Source organism: Dryobates pubescens, chromosome 34, assembly GCF_014839835.1.
Source record: "Dryobates pubescens isolate bDryPub1 chromosome 34, bDryPub1.pri, whole genome shotgun sequence".
Lineage (NCBI taxonomy): Eukaryota > Metazoa > Chordata > Aves > Piciformes > Picidae > Dryobates > Dryobates pubescens.
The window spans coordinates 3,970,628-3,983,191 of NC_071645.1; the positions used below are offsets into that span (position 1 = coordinate 3,970,628).

General features: G+C 50.7%; 1 protein-coding gene across 3 annotated transcripts in view; it reads left to right on the plus strand.

Moving 5' to 3' along the window:
* The window catches only part of FLI1 (Fli-1 proto-oncogene, ETS transcription factor), a 106,805-nt gene that overhangs the window by 11,008 nt on the left and 83,233 nt on the right, over nt 1-12,564 (plus strand). Inside the window, exon 1 of one of the 3 annotated variants that reach the window (XM_054176155.1) lies at nt 4,254-4,468. The exons of the other annotated variants lie outside the window; for them this stretch is intronic. Within the exon in view, the coding sequence (XP_054032130.1) occupies nt 4,451-4,468 (18 nt within the window). The 5' untranslated portion in view covers nt 4,254-4,450. Of the gene's footprint in view, nt 1-4,253; nt 4,469-12,564 lie in introns of those variants that run through there. 3 annotated transcript variants of the gene reach the window in all.

Here is a 12,564-nt window from a genome sequence, read left to right on the forward strand (position 1 = left end):
TGGTGAAGTGAAGACTGGATCAGAATAGACTTTCTGCAGAGAGAACTCTGTGTGTGTGTGTGAAGAATGGTAAATATTGCAAATACAATAGAGATGAGGCAATATATGTGGCATTTTCTATACAAGTGTAAAAGATACACACCAATATACCTAGCACAAGGTATGTAAGTGCCTGTATGGAGGAAACTACTTAAGGAAACCCCCATGTTTTGTCCCACTTAGTGGGTGATTAATGGGAAATGAGCCATTTTCTAGCCATATAATCAAGGTGTGGTTGGTTTCTGGGGCTCCCCCTCCCTTTGCTCAAACCACAGTCCCAGGCTGGAGGTTAATCAGAGCTCAGCTGGTGCTGTTTGGGTAAGAAATAAGCCCAGCTCTTTTCCCATCCTCCGAAATGGGATCTTTCTGAGCTGCAAGTGAAGCCCGGCAAGGTTTGCACTGATGTTTATTCCACCAGAATAAGTAGACGGCTTTGATTATGACGTGATGAGCGCTAACCCCGCCTGAATTGGTGAGGGAAAATCCACATCCCTGAGTTTAGGTAGTCTGAGGTTGAACTTCACCGAGAAATTAACTCCTTTGATACTGGATGTGAGTAGTCCTGGGCCAAATTCCCCTCTAAAATCCTTACTCATTTCAGTCTGATCGCACAGATCCAGCGGTTTCACCTCCTCTGTGTGAGGCTGCCCTCGGTGTAGCTGCAATGAAAAGGATAAAGGAAGGAGGTGGGGACGTGCCAGATCTCAGGCTAATTGAAAAGGTGGCTGGAGGATTTCGTTTCATTCATGAACGGAGTGAAAAAATAATAACAATAATTGAGGACCAACCGATTTCCACCAGCCTGTCCCAGTGGAAAGCGTCTGAAACCTTCCGTGGCTGCCAAGATCAAATGGTTTCCCAGATGTCTGGTGGTAACCACATGAAACAGATCTTGATTCCTTTACATATGCATCCCGAAGTCGGGCATGGCTCAGCATCCCGTGCCCAGCCACGGTTTTTACTCTCCCCTCCCTCTTTTTCCATCCCGCTCCAACAGTTAACTGCCCGAAATCACCCAGCAATCACCTTGCATGATTCAGAGCTTGGCACACGGAGGTTATGAATATTCCAGCCTTTCCCCAACAGTCTGAGATAAGGAATATTTTTTGGTGTGTTTTCAAGGCGAGGAAAAACCGAGATGATGAAGTAAAGCTTCTATTGTTCCGTTATTTGGGAGGACAAATAGATTGTCTGGTACAATGTTTGACGGCTCCTCACCTCTTGGACGTGTCGCAAACATTTTAGACTAAGCACAAGAGGTAAAGCCGGGATCAATCTCGGCGGACCCGATCTAACGAGCGACCCGAGGTCGCTTCATTTCGAGCCATCCTCAGACATGCAAAATACCCCCGGGGGGGTCACGGTGCCCGCCTGGCTATAAAATGCAGTGTTAGGCTCCTAAAATATCTCTAGGTGGGCTGGAGAAGGGGGTGGGGGGTGGGGGGGTGTCTGTTTGACATATTCCAGCCTGTGGGATCCACTGGAGATGCAGGGCTTGGGCTGGAGCTGGGAGAAGGGGGTTTGGGAAAGCTTGGGCACGTTTTCAGGTGGCTTCTCCCCCACCTCCATCCCACCCAAGACCTGTCAGTCACGCAGCCTAGCCCCAAAACCTTCTGTGAGGTCCAGAGGCTCCTTCCAGGGTGTATTTTCCTTTGGTGGTTAAAATTCTCAGCCTGTCCTCTCCTTCAACCCCCACCCCCGTTGTTTTTGGGGGTTGTCTAGAGAGGAAACTATTTGGGGTTTGAGAGGATGCGTTTCACTCTCTTCCCTTTAACCTTCTTGCTTTTCTGCTTGCTGCAGCAGCCTGCCATCTGGTAAGGGCGGAGGGGGAGTGGAGAGCAGACTATTTACGGGGCGGGAGGGGGACACGACACAGAGGGAAAGGGGAAGGGGGGAAAAGTAGTAATGAGGAAAGCAAAGGGTTAACCGTGATTTCTTTAATTGAACTCCAGTTCTTGTGGCCCTAGGCAAGGGGGGACCTGACCCCGCTAGCAGCATCCAGATGTGCTGCTCTCCGGGGACCCCAGCGCAGACCCCTGGATTGTAAAGCAGACAGGGGGGAGGATGAGGAGGGGACGCAGGGGGAGAGGGAAGGAGGGAGGTCGGGCTGTCCCCCCTGCTTCATCTCCCCCCCCTTTCCCCCCCCGCCCCCCTCATCTCCTTTTCACCTTCCTGGCTGCAGACGGCCTCAATCGCTGGCAAGCAGCAAAAACCCCAAACCTCCAGGTCTGGTCACGTTCAGTCCCCGTGTCTGCAGCTGAAGTTAAAAATTGTGGCTGAATTGATGAGGCTAATTTTGGAGAAAGGGGGGTGGGGGGTGGGAGAGGGAGGGAAAGGAGGGGAGGGGAAGGAGGGGCGAGGGGGGGGGGGATCTACAGCTCTCTCCTGCCAGCGTCGGGCTGGGAGAAATCAAGTTATTAATACAGCATTTCTGCCGCAGCCGTGTTAGAAACACTAGTGGCATTATTGCATTTCCCTTTTTGAAAGGGCGGGTGCAAGATAACTTTGGATATAATTTTTATTCCCCCCCCCCCGTTCCCTCCCCCACCCCCATTCCCCGCTTCCCCTTTTCCCCTCCCCGTTGTTGGACTAAAGACCGGGGGGGAAACAAAAAAAAAAAGCCTGGACACAACTGGCACAGGACAAGGTAATCCTCTCCCCCCACCCCCCCCGAGATATCTGCCGTGCAGGGGTGTCCTCCTCCTGCCTCGCCACTTTTCTTTTCCTTTCCCTTCACCCTGCTTTTTCATCCTCTGCTCCTCTCCTCGGGCTCTTTGCAGAAGTGAGGAATAAAGGACGCGCAGAGCGCTGCACGATGTGTTCCGCTGTTATTTTTGCGAGGGGGACGAAGGGGGCGAGCTGGACAGGCGGGTATTGTCTCCTTTCCTCACGTCCTTTGGAAGGTAGCAGCTCTTCCCGGGAAAGAAAAGAGGGAAGCGAGGGAAGCGAGGGGCTTTGCTGCCGGTCACTGCCGTTGGAACGGGGAGAGAAGCGCCCGGCAGGGGCTTCTCCAGGTCTAAAGTGAGATTTAGGAGCTGGTGATTGGGGTTTTGCTGTTCCCATTCTGAAGTTGCAGCCGCGAAATGCAGCTGATCGGACGTTTTCGGTCATATTTTTTAGGTTAGAAACTGGTTTCTTATATTATTTATTTATTTATTATTCTTATTATTTGTCTTACCTCAGTGGGGTTTTAACAGCTTAGCGAGAGCCCTGCGAGAGGAGGCTGGGGAGAAGCATTCCCAGCCCTGAAAGCGAGATGGATGGACTTCTAGGATTCCATCCATCCACCTACCTCAATATCCTTCAGAGCTCGAGATCCCAACTCGGGAGACGACTGGAAGTGCGGGGAACGGGGTGAGAGTGGAGGAGACCCTCCGCTAGCCCTCAGCCCCACTTCCAGCCTGGGTTCTGATTGCTGGGGCCGTCCGTCTGTCCCGCACCACTGCACTTACCGCTCCTTTCTGGCAAGGACTGGACGCTCCTTACTGGGATGCATGAAGGAGAGGGGGTTGAAATATGATTTAAATAAGGTTTTAAACCGCCAAACGTCTTAATTTTCTCTGCCTGCCGCTACCGAATTTGTATTTACGGGCTTGTGGTTTGTTTTGTTGGGGCTTTCCCCCCCCTCCTCTCTCCTTGAATACATATATATATAATTTTTTTTTTCTGCCTGCGACTGGAAAACGCATTAATAAAAAAATCTGTGGGAAGAGACGGAAATTCAGTGAGTCAGGCTGAAGCTGCTCCAGCCAAAAGAGAGAGGGGAGGGGGGGGGGGGGTGGACAAAAAAAAAAGCGCACAACCAAACCAACAACAACAACAACAGCAACAAAAATCCCCCAAGCCCCCACGTTAAAATAAGGGGTAGGACGACACTCGGCGCTCGCTAGTGCAGTTTTGGGGTGCAAAGCAAAAGGGTCTGCGCTGGGCTGGCTGCTCCGGCGACAAATAGAGGTAGTAGCTATTGTTCTGCCCTCTCCTTATCTAAACGCAGCAAATATCCTGTCTGTAAAATAGATAGATAGATATATTTATTTATTTTTTTTTTTTTCGCCCAGAAGGCAGGACCAGCGGAGGGACGAAAGTTTCCTCCTCGAGTGACTTCACTTCCCAAAATTAGCAGAAAAAAACGTTTCATCCGGTTAACTGTCTCTTTTTCGCTCCGCTGCGAGAAGCTGAGTTTAAAGAGAGTTAAAAAAAAAAAGAGAGAGAGAGAGACCCGGAGAGAGAAGGAGGGAGAGGAAGGAGAGAGGAGGAGAGGGGGCTGCAGGGTGAAAAGCAGAATCCCTGGCAGGGCAGGGAGGGAAGCGAACAGGGCAAAGAGGGATAACAAACTTCAGTAGGCTTCGGTTGCAGGCTAAACCGGGTCAATGTGTGGAATATTGCTGGTACCGGCTGGAAGTTGTTCTAGATGGACGGCACTATTAAGGTAAGGGGGGAACAGGAGGGATTGGGGGACCCCCTCCAGCCCACGGCGGGGGGCCGGGGGTTGCGGTCCGGCTCCGTTCCCCCTCCCCCGAGGCGGTCGAACTCTTCTTTTCCTCTGCAGCAGCATAGCGAGGGGCTTGGGAGCTGATCGACCCGCTCGTACTCTGCTTTTAGGGGGACAATGTGTAGTCAGCAGCCTGCCTCCCCCCCCCCCCCCGAAATAGGGATTCGGGTTGCTGCCCGGCTCGGCGGTGACAGCTCCTGCCCCGGGGCTCTGCGCTGCCCCGGGTTCAGAGGGGGAGCAGCTCGCAGGAGGCAAAGCGGCTCCGAGCTGGCCCCAGATGTGAGCCCCTGGCTCTGATTTCCTCATCACAGCCCTGCTTAAAATTCATTGCTGGTTCTGGTGGTCGCCACTGCGATTCCTCCAGTAGCAGTTTGGTTGTTGGTTGTTTGGGTTTTTTTTCCCTTTTGGCGGGGGCGGGGGTAGAAAGCAAAGGACGAGGACGGTTTGGAGGAGAAACATCACCCCAAGTCGGGGCGAGGCAAGAAGGGGAAGCAACGAGTGTGGCAAAAAAACCACCAACATAACCAACCTCTGGTGGCCTTGAGCAACCGAGGACGCTGCTGGGGCTTGGAGAGTGGTTCTCCCCCTCCTTCCCCCCCGTCTCCCCCCGCATCCAACCGGCTGAGCCTTCAGCCTCTGCAAAGCTAACCCAGGCTTTTCCCCAGCACCTCGAGGTGGTGATTCTCAAAGCCCAGCAAGCTGAGGGGCTGGCTTTTTTTTTCTGAGTTTGGGGTGAGTGTGTGTGTGTGTGTTGGGGGGGGGGAGAACCCTTGTGCAGTATGCACAGGCTCTTCTGGAGGGAGCTTTATGGTACAAGAGGCAGCCCAAAGAGAAGAGGCTCGAAGCTGAGACGCTCTGTGGGTGTGTTTGGGCTGGAGGATTTCGAAAGATGCCTATCTCCTGGGTGGGGTGTTGATCTCTTCTTAAAAGTCTTCTGCTTGTTTTACTTTTTTTTCCCTTTCTTGCCTTTTTTTTTTTTTTTTTGTTCTTTGGTGGACTGTTTGTTGGGTTTTTGGTTGGTTGTTTTTTTTGGTGGGGTTTTGTTTGCCTCTTTTTTTCTTTTTTTTTTTTTGCTGACCTGGGGAGAAAGAAGCTGCAAAGTGGCAGGAACTGAAACTTTCTCCCTTAGGTTGCAGCTTCTGACAAGTGTGCTGTTTGGAAGGGTCTCAGGAGGAGGGGGAAGGAAGGAGCTGGGCAGGATGAGAAGAATGGAAAAGGGAAAGGAAGAGGGTGAATATCAGAAAGGAGGAGAGAAAGCAAGGAGCTGAAGGCAAAAGATTTGGGAGGTATGGCAGGAATAGGACATTTCCCTCTCAGATGTGTGGGCCTCACTCAGGATATGTTTAGTGCACCACAACCTTCTTTGATTTGTGGAGCCCTAAATATTGTGTGGTGAAAGTGGAGAGATCTCCCATCTGTACCTTTGCTGCTGGTGCACACATGGACTGGCTCTTCTGCACAGGCCATGAGCACCCTGCCTCATCCTCTGGTGCTGCTGTATTCCTGTGATCCATGGAGCCCATGGTGCTTACTGGGAGCTCCTCCTCTCCCCAGTGCCCCCATGCTGCAAAGTGTTATTGCTAACTCCCTCTTTCAGCTCCCCCACCCCCGGTTTGGAGATGAGGAACTGCAACACTTAGCAGCCTGGCCTAGAGTCACGTTGGGGAGACTGTGGTGAAAGGAGGAACTCAGCCACATCTCAGGTCACTGCCCCAGCTTCTGGATCTGCTTGCTGGCTGCTCTGCAGCGTTTTTTCTCCTATTGTCCTGCTTCTCATGTAGTCCAGGAGTAATTTCACTGTTTGAGTTAAGAGAGACAGGATCTATGGATTCCCAGCATGGTAGGGATTGGAAAGGACCTCTAGGAATCACCTGGTCCAAATGCCCTGCTGTCACCCACAGCGGCTTGCCCAGGATCACAATGTCCAGGTGGGTTTGGAATCTCTCCAGAGAAGGAGATTGCACAACCTCTTTGGGCAGCCTGCTCCATGGCTCACAGCAAAGACATTTCTCCTCATCTTCACAGGGAACCTCTTGGGCCCCTCAGCATCTTCACAGCCTCAGCTGGCCTCTCTCCAGCAGTTCTAGTTACACCAGAGTCTCCCCTTTGGCTCATTTACTGAGCAGTTCCAGAGTCACCAGCAAGTTGCTGCAGGTCCCTATGTCCCATCTGTTGCCTCCTCTAACTTTGCCCTTTTCTGTACCATGCATTGAGGTCAGAGCCCTTGGAATTAGCTGCCATTGAATCATAGAATCAATAAGGTTGGAAAAGACCTCAAGGATCATCAAGTCCAACCTGCCACCCAATTTTTTTTGCTTGCAATTATTTTTTACTGGGCAGGGGGAAAAAAAGAGGGGTGGGGTGGGGAAAGAGGGTTTCAGAGGACTACCAGACCCACACTTTGACAGGTTTGCTGCAGTTCACCACCAGAAGGAAGGGGTTAGGCCACCTTGCTTGTCTCCAGTGAAGGGCAATGAGAGAGGATGTGGCTTGAGAGGCTGCAGGGTTTTTTCTTTCATGTGCTGAGCTCTCTCTATGAGCTGTGCTTCAGGGGAGATTTTCCAAATTCTAGGGCAGGGGAAAGCCAAGCTGCCCTGCACCCAGAGGAAAGTGAGCTTAAAAGTGGCTGTACCCTCAGGTCTGCTCTCCTGAAGGCTGGATGCTTTGATTTGTCTCAAAGCTGTGGGTTTACATTGGTATATAACATGAGGGAAAGATGGTTGGAAGTGAGTAGAGAGCACTAAAACCACAAGAAAATGCTCTTTCAGTATCCAGAGTGAAAACATGGGGAGGCACGAGCTGGAACCTGTGGATGGGTAGATTCAGATTGGATGTTGGGAAGAAGTTCTTCCCCATAAGGGTGGTGAGAGACTGGCACAGGCTGCCCAGGGAGGTGGTGAAAGCCTCATCCCTGGAGGTTTTGAAGGCCAGGCTGGATGTGGCTCTGGGCAACCTGATCTAGTGTGAGGAGTCCCTGCCCATGGCAGGGGGGGTTGGAACTAGATGATCCTTGAGGTCCCTTCCAACCCTAACAATTCTATGATTCTATTAGCATGGTTAAGAAGTTCTTCCCTCCCCAAACTCAAAAACACAGCTGGCTGTAGAAGATGAGTGCTGTGCAGCACAGAAGAGATACAGGAGAGGGCTGTGTGTGATTTCTTTAACCCAAAGCTCAGGGAATTCCAGGGATATTAAAGTATATCACAGGCTGCCTAGAGAGGTGGAAAAGTCTCCACCTCTGGAATCATTCAAAACCTGCCTGGATGCCATCCTGTTCAACCTGCTCTGGGTGAATCTGCTCTGACAGGGTGTTGGACTGGGTGATCCCCAAGCCCTGTCATTCTGTGACTCTCTGATTAGTTCAGGACTGTGAGTTGTCTTTCTCCATCATGCACTGACTTAGGTCACAGGAGATGTTGCACCAGGCCTAGAGCAGGTCTTTATTTCTTCAGCAATTCTTATCTTATTAATTACTTATTTTGCTGCCTCCTTGAAATAATTCCTGACATGGGAGCTTGCAAAAATGACCTCTAGAGAAGTGCTTTGAAGTCTCTTGTGGAGAAAGAAGAAGCAACAAAGCTTTGCTTTCATTAGTTCATTTCCATATTCAGCTCATGTTCTGTGAGTGATGCAGAAGGTGGTTTGGAGCCAGTGGAACCCATCACAGCTTGTGCTTGCACTGATTTTAGTTGATAACATGATTCTATGATTCCAGGTACTTAGCTCACATCTTCTTTGGGATAGCATCCTCAACAAAGCTGGGGAGGGGTTTGGAGCCCTATGAGGAGAGGTTGAGGGAGCTGGGGTTGCTTAGTCTGGAAAAGAGGAGGCTCAGGGGAGACCTTATTGCTCTCTCCAACTCCCTGAAGGGAGGTCATAGCCAGGTGGGGGTTGGTCTCTTCTCCAAGGCAAGCAGCACCAGAACAAGAGGACAGAGTCTCAAGCTGCACCAAGGGAAGTTTAGGCTGGAGGTGAGGAGAAACTTCTTCCCAGGATGAGGAATTGGCCATTGGGATGTGCTGCCCAGGGAGGCAGTGGAGTCCCCATCCCTGGAGGTATTTAGGAAGAGACTGAATGGGGTGCTTGGTGCCATGGTTTAGTTGATTAGATGGTGTTGGATGATAGGTTGGACTTGATGATCTCTGAGGTCTCTTCCAACCTGGTCTATCCTATCCTATCCTATCCTATCCTATCCTATCCTATCCTATCCTATCCTATCCTATCCTATCCTATCCTATCCTATCCCATCCCATCCCACCCTATCCCATCCCATCCCACTTGGGCTTAATTCATGCTGGGTTCTTTTGGGGAAGGGGGTGTGTGGGTGGACTGGATTTGGGGTTTTATTGCCTCAGATTAAATAAATAAGAAAAAGAAAAGGTACAGCTAATCTCAGCAAGATGCCCAGGTGTGGCCTTCCCTCCCAAGAGCAACTGCTGCAGTTTCAAGCTGCTTTAATTCTTTCAGTTCCTTTTTGCATGTGGACAACGGCTCCAGCCCAATGCGCTTGCCAAAAGCCTGGCTGCTAATTGAAAGAAGCCCCTTGTGTGGGCAACTGCTGCCTTCCTTCTGGCAAGAATAGCTTTATCCTGGTGCTCTGGATACAGGCTGTGGGACCAGCTGAAGGCCATTCAGCCTCAGTTTTGCCTTGCTCAAGTCGAAGGCAGCCCAACGTGCCCCGGGCCGGTCTGTTGGTGTTGCTATAGCGAAGGGTGGGGTGGGGTTTCTATTGCAATCTCTCTTTCTTGTCGGTTGTGAGCTGTAGGCGTTTGCCTCTCAGCCTGAAACTTGGCCACCAAGATCTCCAACTAAGAGCATGTTTCCTTTCTGAGCCACCTTAAACACCTGCTTTGCCATTTTTAAGTTGCCCTGGCTTTCCCCTTCTGGAGGAGCCTTTCCCCTTCTGGAGGTGCCTTTCCCCCCTCTGGAGGAGCCTTTCCCCCCTCTGGATGTGCCTTTCCCCCTCTGGAGGAGGCTTTCCCCCTCTGGAGGAGGCTTTCCCCCTCTGGATGTGCCTTTCCCCCTCTGGATGTGCCTTTCCCCCTCTGGATGTGCCTTTCCCCCTCTGGATGTGCCTTTCCCCCTCTGGAGGTGGCTTTCTCTGGCAGGAAGGCTTTGACTCCTAGGGCTAAGGCTTTGCATCTCCAAATGGAAAAGAGAAACTCAATCCTGAGGATGTTTGCTTGCTGGAGACTTTCCCCAGATTCCCCCCAAAGCAATTTTGGGCAAAGCCATCTGCAGTGGTGAAGGCAAGTGCAGATATTCCTTGCTACCCAAGTCCTTGTTCAGGAGCTGAAAAGTCTGGAGAGCTGGGGCAGAAGAACCTCAGGAAGCTCAACCAGGGCAAGTGTAGGGTTCTACCCCTGGGCAGGAATAACTTCCTGCACCAGTACAGGTGAGGGGTGACCTGCTGGGGAGCAGCTCTGCAGAGAAGGACCTGGGAGTGCTGGTGGCCAACAGGTTGCCCATGAGCCAGCAATATGGCCTCATGGCTGAGAATACAAATGGCCTCCTGGGATGCATGAAGAAGAGTGTGGCCAGCAGGTCCAGGGAGGTTCTCTTCTCTCTCTACTCTGCCTTAGTGGGGCCACAGCTGGAGTACTGGGTTCAGTTCTGAGCTCCCCAGTTCAAGAGAGACAGGGAACTAGTGGACAGAGTCCAAAAGAGTTGAGGAGGGAACTGGAGGATGAAAGGATGAGATCACACTGTGGTGATGCTGACTCAAGGTGTTCTACACTAACTCCTGTTTGCCTCAGAAGTAAAAGACTTGGAAAGTCTTTCCAGAGCTGGTGAATTGAGTAACCCAGTGGCAGAATTGTCCCTGCTATGGGAAGGAAGGTGAAGCAAACCTAATACACAACAAACCGGCACCAACTGCTTAGATTTTAGGCACTTGGGGTTTCACTGAGAGGCTTTAAAGAGGTGCTGAAAGCCTTCTCTAAGTTTCTCTCCACCACTGTGGATTTTACCCTTAACAGGATGTGGTCACTTTAAGTAGTAGTGTGCAAGTCTTGAGGATTTCATGCTTTTCTTGGAGTTATTTATCTTAATTTCATGATAATCCTGCTGTGAGATGAGGGTGGGAGGAGGCTCAGCTTCTCTTGCTCCTTGCAGCTTTTCTTCTAAGGAGAGTTTTGCTGGAGTTGTGGTAGGTAAAAGTGGAACCACTCACAGGAGTGTTAGGAGAAAGGGGCAGACAGAGATCAAGAGGAGCAAAGGTTGCACCTCGAAGTGAGGTGTGAGATGAAATGTGGATAAGGTGAGAGGTGCTGGGCGGGGAGGGCATCTTTAGCAGTTTTTGCAAGAAGCTGAGTTTCTTAGCTTCAGGTCTCTCCTTGCTGCTTTTACAGAAGGCTTTTCACTGTGCTTTCTCTTCACATCTCACAAAGATCAGGCCCTGAGCTTAGAAGCATACCACCAGAGCATCCTCCTTTCTTTTCTCCTTGTAAAACCTCAGCGTGTGAAGATCTTTTCCAGCACCTCGTAAGCTGCTTTTGAAAACTGCAAGTTTCTCCTTCTCCTTTGACTTGACTTGGCCACTTAAAGAAAGACCCAATGTCCCCTCCTGGCACAAACATGCATGAGCAGGCAAATTAAAGGAGCCAGGGGAGCCTTAACTTCAGCTGTTCAGGTATTTGTGGGTTTACTGAACACCTTGTACTGTGGAGGTACAGTGCTAGAAGTAGAGTGTGCATGAATGTGTGCCTGGCTTGCTGAGAAAAGACTGGCCTAACACATTGAGCTGAGCTCTACAGCTCAGTTTAGAGCCAGTTATCATAGAATCATAGCATTGTTTCAGTTGGAAATGACCTCTAAGTTCATCAAATGCAACTGTTTCACCCCCCCTCCCCCCACTTAAATGCAAAATTTACTTGAAGTCTTTCATTCTGAATCAAGCAACAGATCTCTTTCCAGTGTCTGTGCCTCTCATGCACATGAGCATGAGGGCACCACACATGTGTAGCACTGGCATGCAAAGGCAGCTGCCTGCCAAGCCCTGCCACGCTTCCATGGGTGATGCCCAAGTACATTTTGTGTCAGCAGACATTTTCTTATGAGGCTGGGAGAACCATAGAATCGATAAGGTTGGAAAAGACCTCAAAGATCATCAAGTCCAACCTGTCACCCAAGACCTCATGACTACCAGACCAAGTGCCACGTCCAATCCCCTCAAGAACACCTAGGGGGTGTATTTATAGCTGGTTTTGAAAAGCAGACTGAAATATCACCAGTGAATGTGGCTTTCTGCCTCCTTCACCTGACTGTGGACCCAGGTCTTTGCATCATCACAGATGCCTCAGCAGTCAGGGTGCTGATCATGTAGCTCTCCCCAGCCTCAACTGTACAGACAACAACCTATGGCACAGGGCAAGGTGGGAACTGCCCCGTGGAGTTCCAAATAGCAAAGCCTCCAAAGCATTGCTGCACCTACTGCTTGCTTGCTTTCTTCCTCTCCTCACCCAGGCCACATTATTACTGATGGGTATCTGCACAGCTAGTAACACTGCTCTAGAAACCTGGCTCTTGTAGTAAAGCCACAAACGTTCCCTCCCTCCTCCCCCACCTCCACCACCAGAAGCTTTTCCTTCAGCCCTAAGACAGAGACCTAAACAAAAGGAGTGTACATTGCTCTGTGCTGCTGCTGAGGACATTTGAGTGTGTCCTGATAAATCTCCTGTTTGTTTCCAGTGACAATCAGCACCAAAGGCAAAACTTTGGAATAATGACCTGCCAGGGAGCATCAACATTTGATGCCAGAGACACTTTAACTCTCACTGGAAATAAGTGGGAGAAGGCAGGCTAAATCCCACAGGCAGGTTGTGAAATCTCAGCCCCTGCTTGTCTTTAGCACTGGTCTGATGCTGGGAAGAATCATAGAATTGTTAGGGTTGGAAGGGACCTCAAGGATCATCCAGTTCCAACCCCCCTGCCATGGGCAGGGACACCTCGCACCAGATCAGGTTGCTCAGAGCCACACCCAGCCTGGCCTAAAAAACCTCCAGGGGTGAGGCTAAATGACCCTGGTTCTTTGT